This window comes from Theropithecus gelada, chromosome 7b, assembly GCF_003255815.1.
Source record: "Theropithecus gelada isolate Dixy chromosome 7b, Tgel_1.0, whole genome shotgun sequence".
In the NCBI taxonomy this organism is placed as follows: Eukaryota; Metazoa; Chordata; class Mammalia; order Primates; family Cercopithecidae; genus Theropithecus; species Theropithecus gelada.
The window spans coordinates 82,462,698-82,479,063 of NC_037675.1; the positions used below are offsets into that span (position 1 = coordinate 82,462,698).

Genomic DNA, 16,366 nt, shown 5'->3' on the forward strand with positions numbered 1-16,366 from the left:
ATGTGTATGAAATTGAAAAGTGCCTCTCCTACAGAAGAATAATAGAAAGTGACAAAGGAGAGACATATACAGTGTTTGGGGGGTTGAGGTAATTAGAGAAGACATCAGAAAGAAGACCCACAGGATGGTTTTAAGGGATTTGTTTGAGGTTTTTGAAGACTAGAAAGGTCTTGGTCTAAGTATATGGACCCACTTGACTCTTGGACCTTTTTTCCTCCTACTATTCTTCGTGAGCAGCAATTACAATTGAACTAGTTTGTTTACTGTATTTCAAATATACCTTATGGAATCTCACCTCTCTCCTTAGTTATCTGGAATGTCCCTCCCATTTGCTTGTTTTGAGACCTCTGGCTCCTGCTGCCTCTTCAAATCCTATGCCTTCTTCTCTAGAAGGAGTCAAGTCTGAATTTGCCTCAGAAGGTGTATCAATAGATATGGTTTTTCTACCAGATGACTTTCCCTAAGCCTTACTGGGTAGTGTCTAGGTTTCGCTCTATGCCATGCCAAATTCTCAACAAAAAAAAAATTCTAAATTATTCAAGTAGCTGCAACAAATGCTAAACCAACTAAATCTGGGAGGCATCAGGAGCCTGAGAATTTTTGTGTGCATGGTGTTTTATGCATGTCTTTTAATCTTAACATTTTTCTGCAGATGATATAAACTTTGGAAGGTGGAGACGTTGTGTTTAATTGGTTCCCTTCCTTTTCTGGACACTTTCTTTTTTGAGATAGAGTCTCACTCTGTCACCCAGGCTGGAGTGCAGTGGCGTGATCTCAGCTCACTGCAACCTCTGCCTCCCAGGTTCAAGCGATTCTCATACCTCAGCCTCCCAAGTAGCTGGGATTACAGGCATACGTCAACACACGCAGCTAATTTTTGTATTTTTAGTAGAGACAGGGTTTCACCATGTTGGCCAGGCTAGTCTTGAATTCCTGGACTCAAGTGATCCACCTGCCTTGACCTCCCAAAGTGTTGGGATTACAGGTGTGAGCCACCGTGCAAGGCCCTTTGGACTTTTTTTTTTTTTAATGGTACTACTATAATGGTACTCTCAGGTCACTGCTATAGGAAAGCTATTCTTGGCAAAATAACAGCACAATATAATGTAGAGCTTGAAAGATGAAGCTGGCTTAAAGTCATATCTTCCTGTCCCATCCTCTTCTTAGCCCTTCACAAACGCACACATAATTTTTTCCAATTAAACAAGAAAATCACACACACACACACACACACACACACACACGAAAACTGAATTTATATTTCTAGTAATCACAGTTAAAACAATCTCCAGAGTATTCTAAGCCAAGCAGATGCATTGACATTGGTGGACTGGATTAATGATTCTGCCTTGGGGGAATATCATCTCATCCAACCATCAGAATTTGCCCATAGTAACTCAGATATTTAGTGAAGAAGTTGGGCATTTGACTACAGGCTGACTTTAGAACCCATGCTTTCAGCTCTTACATCATTCTTCTTCCTATGTGTTGATATTTTTACCTAAATTCTATGCTTTTTTTTCCCTCTTTTTTCATTAATTTAGTGGCATTTTCAACACTGGACTTAAAATGTTCCCTGACCTGACCAAAGTTTATTCCACTGATATATTCTTTATACTGTAAGTATGCACACGTGCCATGTTTGACAATATTTTGTTTGTCACTGACAAGAACTAAAATACAGTCATGGGGGTTGGTTGAAGCTAAGTAAAGCAATTGTTTCAAGGAGTAAGCAGTGATCACCTGTGACTACACTGGCATGAAGTAAGGCAAGGACTGAGAAATAACCCCTGGCTTTAGCAATGTGGGTTGTTGGTGACTCTGCCAAGAACAGTTCCAGTGGAGTGCTGGTTGGAGTGGGCTCAAGGGAGATTTGGGTAGAGAGAATTAGAAAGAGTTACCATAATTAACTCCTTTGAGAGGTTTACTATTAAAAGGAGCAGAAAATAGCTCAGTAATTGGAGGATATTGAGTCAGGAGAAAAGATTGTGTTTGTGTGTTTTTGTTTTTAAATGGAAGAAATTATGCGATGTTTCTTTGCCAATGGGAATGGTTGAATAGAAGGAATATTTGATGATAACTATGATACCTTACTTTTCATATAGTTTTAATAGTTTTTTAAATACTTTCCCCACACATGACATTTGCTCCTCTCAGTCACCTTATAAGGTATAAAACAAAGTTATTGCTTTTCCATTTATGAACGAGGAAACTGAGGAATAGAAACCTCAAGTGAGTTTGCCTGAGCAGTGTCTCAAAGGACAGTCAGGGGTGGTTACTCAAATTACTGCCTGTGACCTTTGATTGGCAGCCATGTGCCCTTTTTCAAAGCTGGTGACACGGGTCAGTTGTCTTACTAATTGTATAGGAATGAAAGGACATAGGGCAGAGAGAATTACAAGTTGCGTTTGCATCAAAAAGTCAGCAAAAGGTAGAATGATAAGCTTCAAACTCTTGGGGTTTTGCTAGAAAAGAAAAGTGATCATACTTCTTTGTTGCAAACGAGCTCAGTTGAAAATGTAAGCAATATTCCAGAAACTAGGCTGGCATAGAAAGGTTCTCCAGGAGCCTGGCGAAGTTTGGCAAGTGAAGGACATTTTAGAAATACTCATTAGATAAAATCGTTTAAGCCTTTTATCCTGACCTTCTTAAAGGTCCATGCATGTAGAAAACTCTAGTTGTTGTGGACAAAGTGTTGCCGATTCGGGAGAAGCCTCTGAAATCCATCTGCCTCCCTCGAGATGAGGATTAAGTCAGGGACCTCCACCCACACCTAAAGCTCTCGCTTACCCCACACTTGGGCTCCAGGTGCATGTCATCTAGGACAGCTCTCACCACCTCACCAGACCTCTGAGCCACTAGTGGTTAAGAAGGGTCAGTGAAACTTAAAAAGAAATAAGATTAAGTTCTATTGTGTCCTGTTATTGATTGAAGTGCATATGTGCAGCAAGACTCCTGCTCCAGGAGGAAAACAGTTTTTCATTAAGTGTTTTTGTCCCTCTCTCGCAGTGAAATTACAGACAACCCTTACATGACGTCAATCCCTGTGAATGCTTTTCAGGGACTATGCAATGAAACCTTGACACTGTGAGTACTACCAGTTCTACTCCCTCCATCAACTAAATTCTATTTTGAGCCATTTTCATATGTTTACAGACCATCCAAGAGCCGTACTGCCGTATCGTATATATTCTATAGAGTACAAAGTGTTTTATATAATTAAATAAGAGTATTGTCTTGTGGGATGGTACTCTGTAGACTACAAAAGAGTTTAGGTAACAAGATAAGAGGATTCCATTAGGGCAGTGGTTGGTGCATTTTTCACATGAAGGACCAGTTAGGCGTTACAGACCGTGCAACCTCTGTAGGAACTGGTCAACTCTGGCACTGTGTGGCAAAAACAGCCGTACTCAATACATACACTAATGAGCATGTCTGTGTTCCAATAAAACTCTATTTATAGAAGCAGGCAGTGGACTAGATTTGGCCTGCAGGTCTTATGGAATAATCATCTGTATCCAAGTATCCCCATTCTACAGAAGAAGAACTGGGGTTTAAGCAAATTGAAGTGACTTTCCCAAGATCACTGAGTTAAAAAAATGTGGTGCCACTAAGGGCTTTATAAATTCTGCACTTGCACTTTTACTCAGTAATCACAAACTGTCATTAAGCTCCTGTAAGGGAATATTACATAGAAAGCACAGTGCTGCTATAGGTCAGCATTTTTCCAGAGCTTGAATGGGGGCAAAGCCCTTTACACAGTCAAAAATAGATGCTTAATTAGGGATATTCACAAAATGTTCTAAAGGAGAAGATCTAATAGAGGCATAAAGGATAAGTTAATTCTCTAAGCTGGTAGAAAATTCCTCTCTCATTGTATAAGCCACAAAGTAGAGTTGGAGCTACCTCTGTGGGATCTCCTCTCTATTTTCAGGACCACTGCCCCAGTTCAAGCCTGGTGAAGTTTTTGCCTGGATTGTCACCCCAGTTTCATTTCTCTGCTCACACTAAAGTTGGGGTGGGGGTCTTTATCAGATAAAACCTGATGAAATTACTCCCCAGAAAAATGGATCCAAGCTTCACACAGTTCTTCTAAGGAGCTATTTTCTGAGCCATTCCTAGTTTATCAATTTGGGCCCACTGAAGTTGCCTCGACTTTGGGAAAAGTGGAGCATTTTGGCTGCTCCTTCTCATCACAACCTGGTGAGAGGTCTCTTGAAAAGACAAACGAAGCTGCTTCTCAGTCATAATTTCTTCTTAATATGCAGAAAAGATCCAGGCTTTTAGCCTGCTCAGCCCCGAACCTCAAAGCCATTTACTTCCTCGGTAAAGCTTTCCATTGTGCCATATGGTGCTCATCATAGGAAACTCCTATATGCTAAACTTTTTCTTTTTCTTTTTTTTCTTTTTTTTTTTTTTTTTTGAGACGGAGTCTCGCTCTGTCGCCCAGGCTGGAGTGCAGTGGCACAATCTTGGCTTACTGAAAGCTCCGCCTCCCAGGTTCATGCCATTCTCCTGCCTCAGCCTCCTGAGTAGCTGGGACTACAGGCGCCCGCCACCACACCCAGCTAATTTTTTTTATTTTTACTAGAGACCATGTTTCACCGTGTTAGTCTGGATGGTCTCGATCTCCTGACCTCTTGATTCGCCTGCCTCGGCCTCCCAAAGTGCTGGGATTACAGGCGTGAGCCACCGCACCCGGCCTAAACTTCTTTATAGAATATTACCTCTACCCCTTGACACTATTTTTCTAAATCCCTCATATCTCAAGCACCCCCCTCAAGTGAAAGCTCATTGTCCCACACCCAGCATGGAGCCCAGCTTGTGTTTCCAGACACATCTGAGTGAGGGAAGCCCATATTTCCTAAAATGTGGAGGAGAGGACAGCATGGATTATTCGTGATCTTTTCAGATGATTATTTCTACATTTTGGCAAAAGTCCTTGCTTCTTCAAAGCTCAGGCTCAAAAAACTATCACCATGAAAGGATACATGTTCCAACAGCTGACTTTGTACCGTATTCCTGGTAGGAGAAAGTTTCAATCAAAGTTTGTAATTCTTTTGTCTTTCTTCACCATGTTCCCTTTTCAAGGCTGATTTGTTCATTAAGAATTCTATTTAATATCTGAAATGCAACTCAAACAAGTACTTTTAGTGTCCAGGACTCTCAACAAATTTAGGAAAATAAAAATGCCAAATGCACAATTCTCACATCTTCATAAAAGAGTTCTAGTTTAGAAAAAATTAACTTATCCACAGAGTTTTCTCAGCCATTGTGCTTATATTCCTGGGATATTGCAATCCTCACCCAGTAGCTGGAATTAAACTCACTATGTAATTATTCAAGATGAAACAAAAACAAACACATCAACAGCGACAACGAAGCCATGAGAATCTTGCTCAGTTTCCCACAACTATATAGGATAAATCCAAGTTTTAGGATACTCCTTTCATTTATTTTTTTTTAATTATTATTTTTTTCCAAGACAGAGTCTTGCTCTGTCACCCAGAGCTGGAGTTCAATGGTGCAATCTCGGCTCACTGCAACCTCCGCCTCCCAGGTTCAAGCAAGACTCCTGCCTCAGCCTCCTGAATAGCTGGGATTACAGGCACCCGCCAACTCCTTTTAACATGGTCACCTAAAAAGTGTTCCTCACTTTGTTAAATATATAGTTATTTGATCCTCTCTGCAACCTTTTGATTGGATGTTATATTTATGTACTTATTTATCATATTTTTCAAGATAAACTGAGGATAAGACAGGTTGATAAATTCTCAGGATCATCCAGCTATTAAGTGGCAGAGCCAGTTCTAATTCCAAATTTGAACTTCCCTGTGTGCTTCTTAATGTGTTCCCAAAGTTCACATGTAGTAGATTACTGTAGTTTTCAAAGTTCCCTTACAACTGCCACTAGGAGTTCCCACTAGCCGTGCCTGAGTGTGGTTATAGCTGTCTTCTCTTATCTTCATGCCAATAACCACCAATACCCTCTTGCATTCCCATATAGCCCAGAGATCTCAAGGCTGGGGTTCCTTCTCCTGCAGAAAGAGGTGCTGCTTTTGGTAGGTGGAAATAATTATATTTGAGGTCGGCCAGGCGCAGTGGCTCATGCCCGTAATCCCAGCACTTTGGGAGGCCGCAGCAGGCAGATCACCTGAGGTCAGGAGTTGGAGACCAGCCTGGCCAACATGGTGAAACCCTGTCTCTACTGAAAAATACAAAAATTAGCCAGGCATGGTGGCGGGAGCCTGTAATCCCAGCTGCTCAGGAGGCTGAGGCAGGAGAACTGCTTGAACCCGGGATCAGAGGTTGCAGTGAGCAGAGATCATGCCATTGCACTCCAGCCTGGGCAACAGTGCCAGACTCCATCTCAAAAAAATAATTATATTTGAAGTCAGGGACCCTAAGTCTCAACAGTCTTAGACCAATGTGTTTTTGGCAAGTCACCTTCATGTTTCAGTAACTTCAATAAGAAATAGAAATAATAACATTTCAGACTGGCTCCCTGAATCATTGAATGAATGAATTAGTCACAGAAACATAGCAACAAGTTAAAACATTAATATTTCCAGCCCAGTGGCTCACACCTGTAATCCCCAGCACTTTGGGAGGCTGAGGCAGGCGGATCACTTGAGCCCGGGAGCTGGAGACTAGCCTGGGCAACATGGTGAAACCTCATTTCTACAACAAATACAAAAATTAGCCAGGTATGGTGGCACATGCCTGTAGTCCCAGCTATTTGAGAGGCTGAGGTGGGAGAATGGCTTAAGCCGAGGGATTCAAGGCTGCAGAGAGCCGTGATTGAGCCACCGTACTCCAGCCTGGGTGATAGAGTGAGAGACCCTGTCTCAAAAAAAAAAAAAAAAAAAAAAAAAAAAAAAAAAATCCGTAAGAGGACACGGTCTATCTACTTTCTTAAATTCATCTATGAGGTTTAATTTAATTCAGCCCATTACCCTTAAATATTTAATCTATGATAAGCTCTGAGGATAAAAAGATGGATAAAATACAAAGGTGAAATAACTTTTAAATATTAATGAAAAAATAAAAACACGCACATTTAGATGAATGTCTTTCAAAATATTTACCTTAAGAGACTGCAGTTGCTCCTCCACTATTGATATTGGGTTAACTGTTACCTCAAATCCCTTTTTCTGAATGTATATGGAATATTCTTTTAAAATCTTTAATGGTAACAAGTTTGTTACTCAAAGCAAATATGATTCTGAGAAAAAGCTTAAATATACTAGGAGCTAAGTCGAGAGAATGGGCATTTAAACTGAGAAATATTATCTTGTTTCCAACAACTCGTACTGGAAAATTTTCTCGTGGGATACATATGTGGGACCTGAAACACCTTTATGTACATTTATGACACCAAAGAAATATAGTCCAACTCTCCAGAAACAGGCCAGCACCACTGCTCACCAGTCACTGATTTCTCTTCTCTCTGTTGGTTGTAGGAAGCTGTACAACAATGGCTTTACTTCAATCCAAGGATACGCTTTCAATGGGACAAAGCTGGATGCTGTGTAAGTCAAGGGTAGCCATGAAAACTGTCACTTCTCCTTACCCTAAGAAGAACCACCCAATGGGGCAGAATTCTGTTGAGAGATAGGTTCTACCAGAGCATCTTCCATGCCAGGGTTAGTGTGACCAATACGAAAATGAGGTCAAGAAACTTGGCAGGGGCCCACTTTAGTGGACACTTACATTAGCTCCAATGGTAAGATCCAAAGCTTTTCTCCCTGATGTGTGTGTGTGTGTGTATGTGTAAATGTTCATCTATTATGTACATGAAGTAAAAGGGTATCTTTAATGAAACTCAAAGCTGTTCAGAAAATAAGGTGATTTCTCTTTTAGTCTTTTCTGACATGTTTTTGGGAAAGATGTCAGTTTATATTTGATTCACTCAGAAATAGCTAAAAAATCATATCCAACTTTTGCCTTTTCAAAAAATAAATAATTCTGGGAACAGCTGAAACAGCAAACAACAGACTTTGTGTTTGATGTGTTTTATAACACTTTTTGAGTATTTCTTTACAAATGATACATTTTTTTCTATTTCACCTTTTTCTATTTGTTGTTTTTTCAAATTTACTTGCTCATTTTTGGTAATGTCTTGTTATGTATTCATTTTTGTAATTCTATATTTTTTTTCACTTTAAACATTTCATACATAGTAATTTTATATTCCAGAAGTGATCCCTGCAAAATCTGAAGGACTTATGACTTGAAATCTGTTGTGTATGGGGCTTCTCCAACTTTCCTGGGCATCAGACCCTCTGAGGGGTCTTATCAAAATACGTAGTCTGATTCCATAGCTCTAGGTTTGGCCTCAGGATTCTGTATTTCTAACCAACTCCCAGGTGATGCCGACACTGCTGTTCATAGACCACACTTTAAGTAGCAAGGGTGAGGTCAATAAGCTGTCTAACCCTATGCAGTGGCTCTGGATGGAGAAGAACACGCATGTAGATTAAGTGATTTTGGTTGATGTTCTGGTTTAGGGGTTAGGTGGTAGGTTCTGGAACAATTTCATTTTTAAATGGTAAATGGTAAAAAAATGTTTTGAACTCATTACACGGAGGCAAGGCTCCCTGAGTTCTGTTGAAGTGAAGTCTCACTCTTTGCCAGCTTTTGTGCTTCCTACCAGTCTCTATGAAATGAAGAGTTACAGTACCATTCTCTCAATTGTCTGGTTGTGGAGTCATAATGGTTCATTTCCATTATCTTTTTTAATACATAATTATAGGTGAAGTCTAAAAAGACTCGATAGAGTAAGGTGATACTTACCCCCTCAAATTTATTTACAGAATTAGAGAGATCCTCCTTCCATCTTAACTTTATGATACTAACTTCTTACAATCTTTCATCTACTTTTCAACATATTTATTAGACACTTGCAATGTACCAGGCCCTGTGCCATTCACTGGGAAAACAAAGATGAACAGGAGCCATGTGCTCCCTGCCCACACTGAGCGTACATTCTGGTGGGGTCAGCTCAAGGGCAGCAATATCAAAGTTCAAAGTACAAAAGAGAGAAGTGTACCCAGTCCAAAATATACATCTCAGATAGAAAGTAACTGAAGCCTAAATATTGAATAACATTATCTTCCTTCTTTGGAGATACAAGCTAGATTTTTTCTAGATTTATCCCATTGTTTTTTAAATCATTATCAAAATTAATGTTTTAGAAATGAATTACCCTGTATTCCAGGTTTCAAGTTCTTTTTCTAATCCAGCATTCTGGAAAGGTGGTATTTGATTTCAATATTGTATGAATTTCACCAAATATTTTCCTCTTTGATTCAACTATTCCTAGAAAGCTATGACTCTCAGGGTGATGATCTTCAAATTCAAATTTTCTATGAATGGAGTATGGAGACTTCTTAAAATAATGAAGATAGTTTGTAGGTACTTAGGGTTTAAAGATTTCAGATGACTGTCACACAGTTCTAGACAAAGAGTACATCGAAAGTTTAGTTAGCATTAAGGCAACAAAGACTCATATTAGCAAGGGCAGGGATAGGAGATAGTAGGAAATCTTCAACCAGGGAAACCAGAGCTGTTAATATGGCTCCTGAATTCAGTGTGTTCAGCTGACTCTTGCCTGAACTAAAACTGCCTTTCCAGAATGGTGGATTAGAAAAAGAACCCGAAACCTGGGATATAGGGTAATTCATTTCTAAAACATTCATTTTTTCCACAAGCAAAAGATTTTGGAGCTCAGGATAAGAATCTATGCTTCAAATTATCTGCCTGTTTTTCCTGCATATTTAGTCATTGGAAGATATGACCCTCAAACACTATCATTTATTAAAGATAAAGAATAAAATTCAGACCTTAAGGTCCACAGGACGTCACCCCAACATGGGACATGACCACACACACCGCCACACTCACTCAGACTGGCACCATCTAGACACACCAAGGAACCTGACATGCACATCTTTGGGGTGTGGGAGGAAATTGGAATACCTGGAGAAAACCCACACAGCCATGGGGAAGGTGTGCACACTTCACACAAACGGTAGCCCCAGCCTGGAAAGGATTTTTTTTTGATTAAAAGTAAGCAGGCTGGGCGCAGTGGCTCACGCCTGTAATCCCAGCACTTTGGGAGGCTGAGGCAGGCAGATCAGGAAGTCAGGAGATCGAGACCATCCTGGCTAACATGGAGAAACCCAGTCTCTACTAAAATACAAAAAATTAGCCAGGCATGTTGGTGGGTGTCTGTAGTCCCAGCTACTCGGGAGGCTGAGGCAGGAGAATGGCGTGAACCTGGTAGGTGGAGATTGCAGTGAGCGGAGATAGTGCCACTGCACTCCAGCCTGGGCAACAGAGCAAGACTCTGTCTGAAAGAAAAAAAACAAACAAACTAAACAATAGTGAATGAGACAATATTATTAGAGGATATGCTGTATATATAGAGACTCTCTGTACCTTCACAGCAGCTTTCTCCTCAGACCATATCATGGATTCTGTGGGAGGCTTAGCTGACAGCAGAGATATTCTGTCAGTGACAATGGATTTTCAATTCACTGGTGCCATGACTTACTGTCTAACTATCTCTTGAAACACAGGAAAGAAATCAGTGTACTATTTCACAATACTTTCTTGACATTTTTATGTTAAGTATTAAAGTTATTTGGAAGAGATTAACAAATGTGGAAACTATTTCTTTGTTAAGAATCTTTCGTGTCTTGGTTTCTAAAAGTCTAGATCGGGGTCAGCAAACTTTTTCTCAGAAGAAAATATTTGGGGCTTTATGGGACATATGGTCTTAGTTGTACTACTTAAGTCTGCCTTTGTAGTGTGAAAGCAGCCATAGACAATATATAAACAAATGAGCATGGTTATGTTCCAATAAAACTTTATTTACAAAAACAAGGACAAGGCAGGATTTGACTGAAAGGTCATAGTTTGTAGACCTCTGGATAAAAGTATTCAGTGAGGATGACTATTGTGTGGCGAAATATGTAGTCTGTTTCTCTGAATTTCTGGTAAAGATTAAAGGGCAAGCATGGGATCAAGATAAAAAGTATCTGGATTAAAATATTTGGCATTAGAAAGTGCAGATCCTATCATAATAGAAAACAAAGATTTTTTTAATCAGTATTTTGAATCTAAGCTGGAAACTGCCCCTGTTATAAAACAAGACTCCATCATTCTACCCTAAGTTTCTGATTCCTAGTCAATAGAAATTTATTCTTTCCTAGATTTAAGCACTTCAGTAAAAGGTATCATGTAAATCCAATGTAAAATCAAAATGATGGTTGTGATAAGGAGCCCTGGGACTGGAGGAAGACAAGGATTGAGCTATAGGTGAAAGAAAGAGAGGTCAAGGTTCCATAGTAATAATAAAATAGTATTCACATTGTGTTTTTAACGTAGGGACATTGCTTTTGGTCTCATTGCTAATTGTGATTTTAAACTAAGGCAAACACATCAATCTCCTGTAATTATCTTAATAGTGTTCAAGGATTGCACATGACATGTTAGCAATTTGGTGATTTCTCTAGAAGTTTGTCCAGATATCATTAGGTTCTCATTTAAACAACGTGTCATCCAAAAGAGTAATCATCCCCCATCATTCCACTTCATGACAATTTACTGAAATTAGCAGATTGACTTCATTTACACTCATTTTTTAAAATGTAACTGAATAATACAATTACAGCCAAGTTGGATAAATTCCACATCGAGTGCAAGTGCTGATGCCGCAGCAGCAGTCAAGTAATTAGTTAGGATTTCATGAAAATGATGGCAGATGTGTAAAAGCACGTTGTCCTATGACTTCCTATGGTGCCAAGAACGCTGTCATCACTCAGAGGTGAAGGTGAAATTAATAATAATACAAGCATCCCTTGCTCAACAGAAGTTGAACTGTACTTGGTCACAAGTTAAGTCACACATTCATTGTTTGGAATCGCTTTTCCATCCTCTTTCCACACAATCTGCGTGGGGATATGTTGCTTCTCACAGAACGTCTGATTCCCTGTATCACATTTCCTTCCGTCAAACTCTAGAAACTAGCTACTATCTGACAGTAAAAATTTAGGCAGGAATAAAAATGCCATTTTGACGTGCTAAGAGCCCACCAATACACTGATTATTATAAACAGAGTCAACACAATTAATGCACTAATTAGCATCATGCATTAGCTGATTCGAAGTAAAATACCACATCTTGGCACACTGGGAAAAGACAATGATAGAGAAGTTTATAGGATTAAGAAGGCTATTATTTATCATGGGGTAAGTATTTGAACAGCTTGCAGGATATACTCTAAGGCTGACTTTTCCCTCTGCCTATTGAAAGCTTGAGTATTTTCTCACGGGTTACATTTACAAACAGGTGTCCTGATTTCTGCTACAAAAGGATTTCCATAGAGCAATCCAGCTTCTCTTTAAACTAACATGAGAGGTAGGCAGGGGGTCCGTTTAATTTTCTGAATTACCAACGCTGTGGGAGGAAAACATGGTTCCCCACAGAAGTGTTCCCATGAGAGTACCACAACATAATCAGGGGCCAGCCCAAGTTCCCCCTAAAGGGACTGTGGAGGCACAGGCTGAAATCCCATCTTGGAGCTGAAATGTATCCTAAAACTCCCCAGAGAGCCAAGTTCAGCAGCAATAGCAAATTCTCTTGCCACGGCATCACACTCCTCTCTCTGGCATTGATCACGTTTTTCTAAACCTGGTATAGAGGGTGCCTCTTTCTAGGAGTCACCCAACAATCGGGCTTTCATTCCTTCCTCCAGCAAGTCTTCATTGAATGGCCACTATGTGCCAAGAGTGAGTCCAACAGAAAAGGGCGTACATACACACACATATTGTACACATAATACACATAATACTGACTTTGTCAATTGAATATTTTCCTCAGCTGAGTCCTCACCACCTTCATTTTCCTGACTGCCTTGGTCTTCCCTAACTATGAACTATTCACAATCTTAAATCAGGGCAGGGCTTCTTAACTCCCTGTATGGAAAAGCTGACATCTCTTTTCTCAGAAGAACTTCATTTCTTCCAACAGCTTCTCAAAGAGGAATAAGCCCCAAGCAGTGAAAAGCTGTTGAACACATAGAGTGTAGCCATGTCTCTCTTATTCTTAAAGGAAATACCAGTTTTTTTCTCATAAGCCCTTTCCAGTATAAATATTTAGAAACCCTGACTTTCAAAAAATATTTCCTTTCACCTCTTACTACAAGCCTTTTGAGTCTCTTTTAAGCTACTTTATGTTCATCTTCTCCTTGCAAGGGGTAGTTTTTATTATCACTCCCCTCTAAAATAATCACTGTCTAGAGTAGGCTAACCAGAGAGCCTACCAAGATTTGTGAATGATTTATCCAAGCTGGGTACAGATGTCGATTTCAGAAGAATCAAGGTAAGTCATGGTCAAGGAATCAGTTTAACTAGACTGATAATCCCAGGAAATATCATGTGATAAATGAGGTTGATGGAAGCACTTTCTTCCTGGATATCAAGGCTTCTGTATATGTATTTTCCCTCCTCACTCTCTTGACTTCAGATGGAAGGCAAGAGCAGCAAGCTGAAGCAAGATTAAAAAGCCAAATGAGGCAGCCCTCAAATCTGCTGAAGGCAGAGTGATGGTTTCACTTTTAAGCATCTAATTATCTCTAAGAGGTAAAGTACCCAAATGGCCATGCTGGTTTTAGAGAGCACAGTCTCCGGAAGTGTCCGTTCATCTCCGTTCAGCTTGGCCGGGGCTCCTCTGCATCCTCCTCCTCCCCTCCTGGACTCTGGCTGGCTTTTCCAGTCTGAAGTCTTCTGCAGAGTTTCTGGTAAACTGCAATGCTTATCAACCAGGCTCCTTATCCTCAGGAGTATATTAAATATCAGATGAAAACACTGCAGAATTGGACAAGCAATAATTTAGTTTTACAATAATTTCTAATGATTACAAAGAACAAGCTGAATTTCACTTGCAGCAGTTAGAGATGAAGAGGAAAAACTGAGATGAGTTCACCGGTTCTTACTTGATTTTCAACAGCCTGGGAACAGAATGTGATCTGTAAGCTGCATTGTCCAGAGAATACAAAAAGAGATGCAAGCCATGCAGCCCTTGTACTGAACTTAGTTGTCTTTTTACAAAATCATGCTGTTCAATATCTTCTCTGCAGTTGTTGTTTTTTTCCAAGGTGGATTTTGCCCACTCCAGGTGTCACTGACCAAAGGAATTCCATGGACATAGTGGGTTAAAGGAGAGTCCAACAATGATCAAGTGAGGACTGTGATTGAAGCCACTGGGCAGGCACAGATTGGCTGCTTAGCCAGGTCTCTGAATGTATTTGAGACTTATTGACTCTCCCTGTGTCACACTTAACAATGCCCTGAATACTGGGTCTTCAGCCCAGAAGAGGCCAAGTTTGGGCTTGAGGTGTTTGTAAACCAGATGCCTCAAAAATCACTACCTCAGGAAGAACAGTTGGTCAAATGCCACCACACCATAAGCTAAGTCTTCTATTGTTTCACTTTTCATTATTTTTTCTTTAAAGCAATCGTCTGTGTCACCCTAAGAGTTTAACACCGCCCATTTTACTGTCTTGATGAAAAAGTGTATTGATTTGTTTTCTACTCATTCACACATTCATCCAACAAGTAGTCGTAGAGATGGTGAACTTGGCACTGGATAGACATAGAACTTTCATTCTGGTTGGGGAGACAACCAATAAAGTAAACAAGTAAATAAACAAGGCAATAATTATGGATTGTGATAATGCTGTGAAAGAAATAAAGAGTGTATGGAGGCAAAATGGTAATGAGTACCTTAGATTAGGTAGTTCTCAATTTCTATTTAAGAAGAAAATTGGACTGGTACAGTGGCTTATGCCTGTAATCCCAGCACTTTGGGAGGCCGAGTCGGGCAGATCAATTGAGGTTAGGAGTTCGAGACCAGCCTGGCCAACATAGTGACATCCTATATCTACTAAAAGTACAAAAATTAGCTGGATGTGGTGGCAAGTGCCTGTAGTCCCAGTTACTCAGGAGGCTGAAGCAGAAGAATCACTTGAACCCAGAAGATTGCAGTGAGCAGAGATCACGCCACCGCATTCCAGACTGGGCGACAGAGTGAGACTCCATCTCAAAAAAAAAAAAAGAGAAGAAGAAGAAGAAAATGGAAAGACCCAAAAATATATACCAATTTATGACATGTCATTTTGTGGAGTCCCAGCACTTACACATCATTTAGTGATTCCCTCATCCTGCCCAGAAAGAAGAGACTTTTTCAGCACTGGTGATTGGTAACTCTTCTTCCTCCCACGGCTCCAATGAAGACTCATGTCTGGGTCCAGTTAACCAGGAGGGAAGTTTCTCTGTGAGGGCTCTGGAGAAGAAATCTTTCTGACTGAAGGCTTAATATTATTATTAACCATTACCCTTAAAAATGTTCCACCATGAAGAGCAGACCCCATAAGCAGAATAATGGAAGCATTAGCCATATCTAAGCAGACCTTCTAAGGGTCTCTGCTATATTCTTTAGCATCGACAGGTGGCCACTCGCTGATGTTTAAGTGGACTAGGTTATGTTGTGAGTTATTCTAAATGTGTAAATTGGGAGCATTTGTAACAAGGATATATATGTGCTATACTTATTTTTAGATAATTTTGTTGTGTAATAAAGTTATGGGGAAACGGCCAGTTTCAAAATCCTGGGATGCTTTTATCCATTTGGAGGGAATTTTATTTCAAAATCACTTTGTAACTTAAATTGCTCCAAAACTATTTTTACCCTCTAATGCCCGGCGTGTTTTTAAAATGGCAAGGCCAGTGTGCCCATCAAAGCTCTTCCATGGAAGGTCGATGAGATTACACAGTAATCTCAAGCCACTGGGAAGGCACAGATTGGCTGCTTTAGCATCTTAGCCAGGTCTCTGAATGTATTTGAGACTTATTGACTCTCCCTGTGTCACACTTAACAATGCCCCCAATACTGGGTGTTCAGCCACTACCAGAAGAGGCCAAGTTTGGGCTATACCTGGCACAAAGAAGATTACAGAGTAATCTCATAAACACTCTTCATACACACTATCGGGTTGTCAGATCAAATACAGGCCACCCAATAAAATTTGAATTTCAGATCAACAACAGATAACTTTTAATATAAATATTTTTTAAATTGCATGGGGAATATTTTTACTAAAAAATTATTCGTTGTTTATCTGAAACTCAAATTTAACTGGCATCTTGTATTTTTATTTGCTAAATCTGACACCCTTACCCAAAGAAAAGATCTGAATCTCTGACAGTCCTCAGCATCACTCACCACCCTCACCATCTTCATTCCATTCCTGATTTAAGCCTAGTCTTCGAAATTAAATGGGAATACTAATTAATACTA

The 16,366-nt window shown here is 39.9% G+C and overlaps 1 protein-coding gene across 3 annotated transcripts in view; it reads left to right on the forward strand.

Annotated features, from left to right (window-relative positions):
- The window catches only part of TSHR (thyroid stimulating hormone receptor), a 178,860-nt gene that overhangs the window by 130,452 nt on the left and 32,042 nt on the right, over positions 1–16,366 (forward strand). For all 3 annotated transcript variants that reach the window (XM_025391838.1, XM_025391839.1, XM_025391840.1), the window contains 3 exons: positions 1,545–1,619; positions 3,010–3,087; positions 7,464–7,532. In XM_025391838.1, coding sequence (XP_025247623.1) covers positions 1,545–1,619; positions 3,010–3,087; positions 7,464–7,532 — 222 coding nt within the window. The remainder of the gene's footprint in view (positions 1–1,544; positions 1,620–3,009; positions 3,088–7,463; positions 7,533–16,366) is intronic.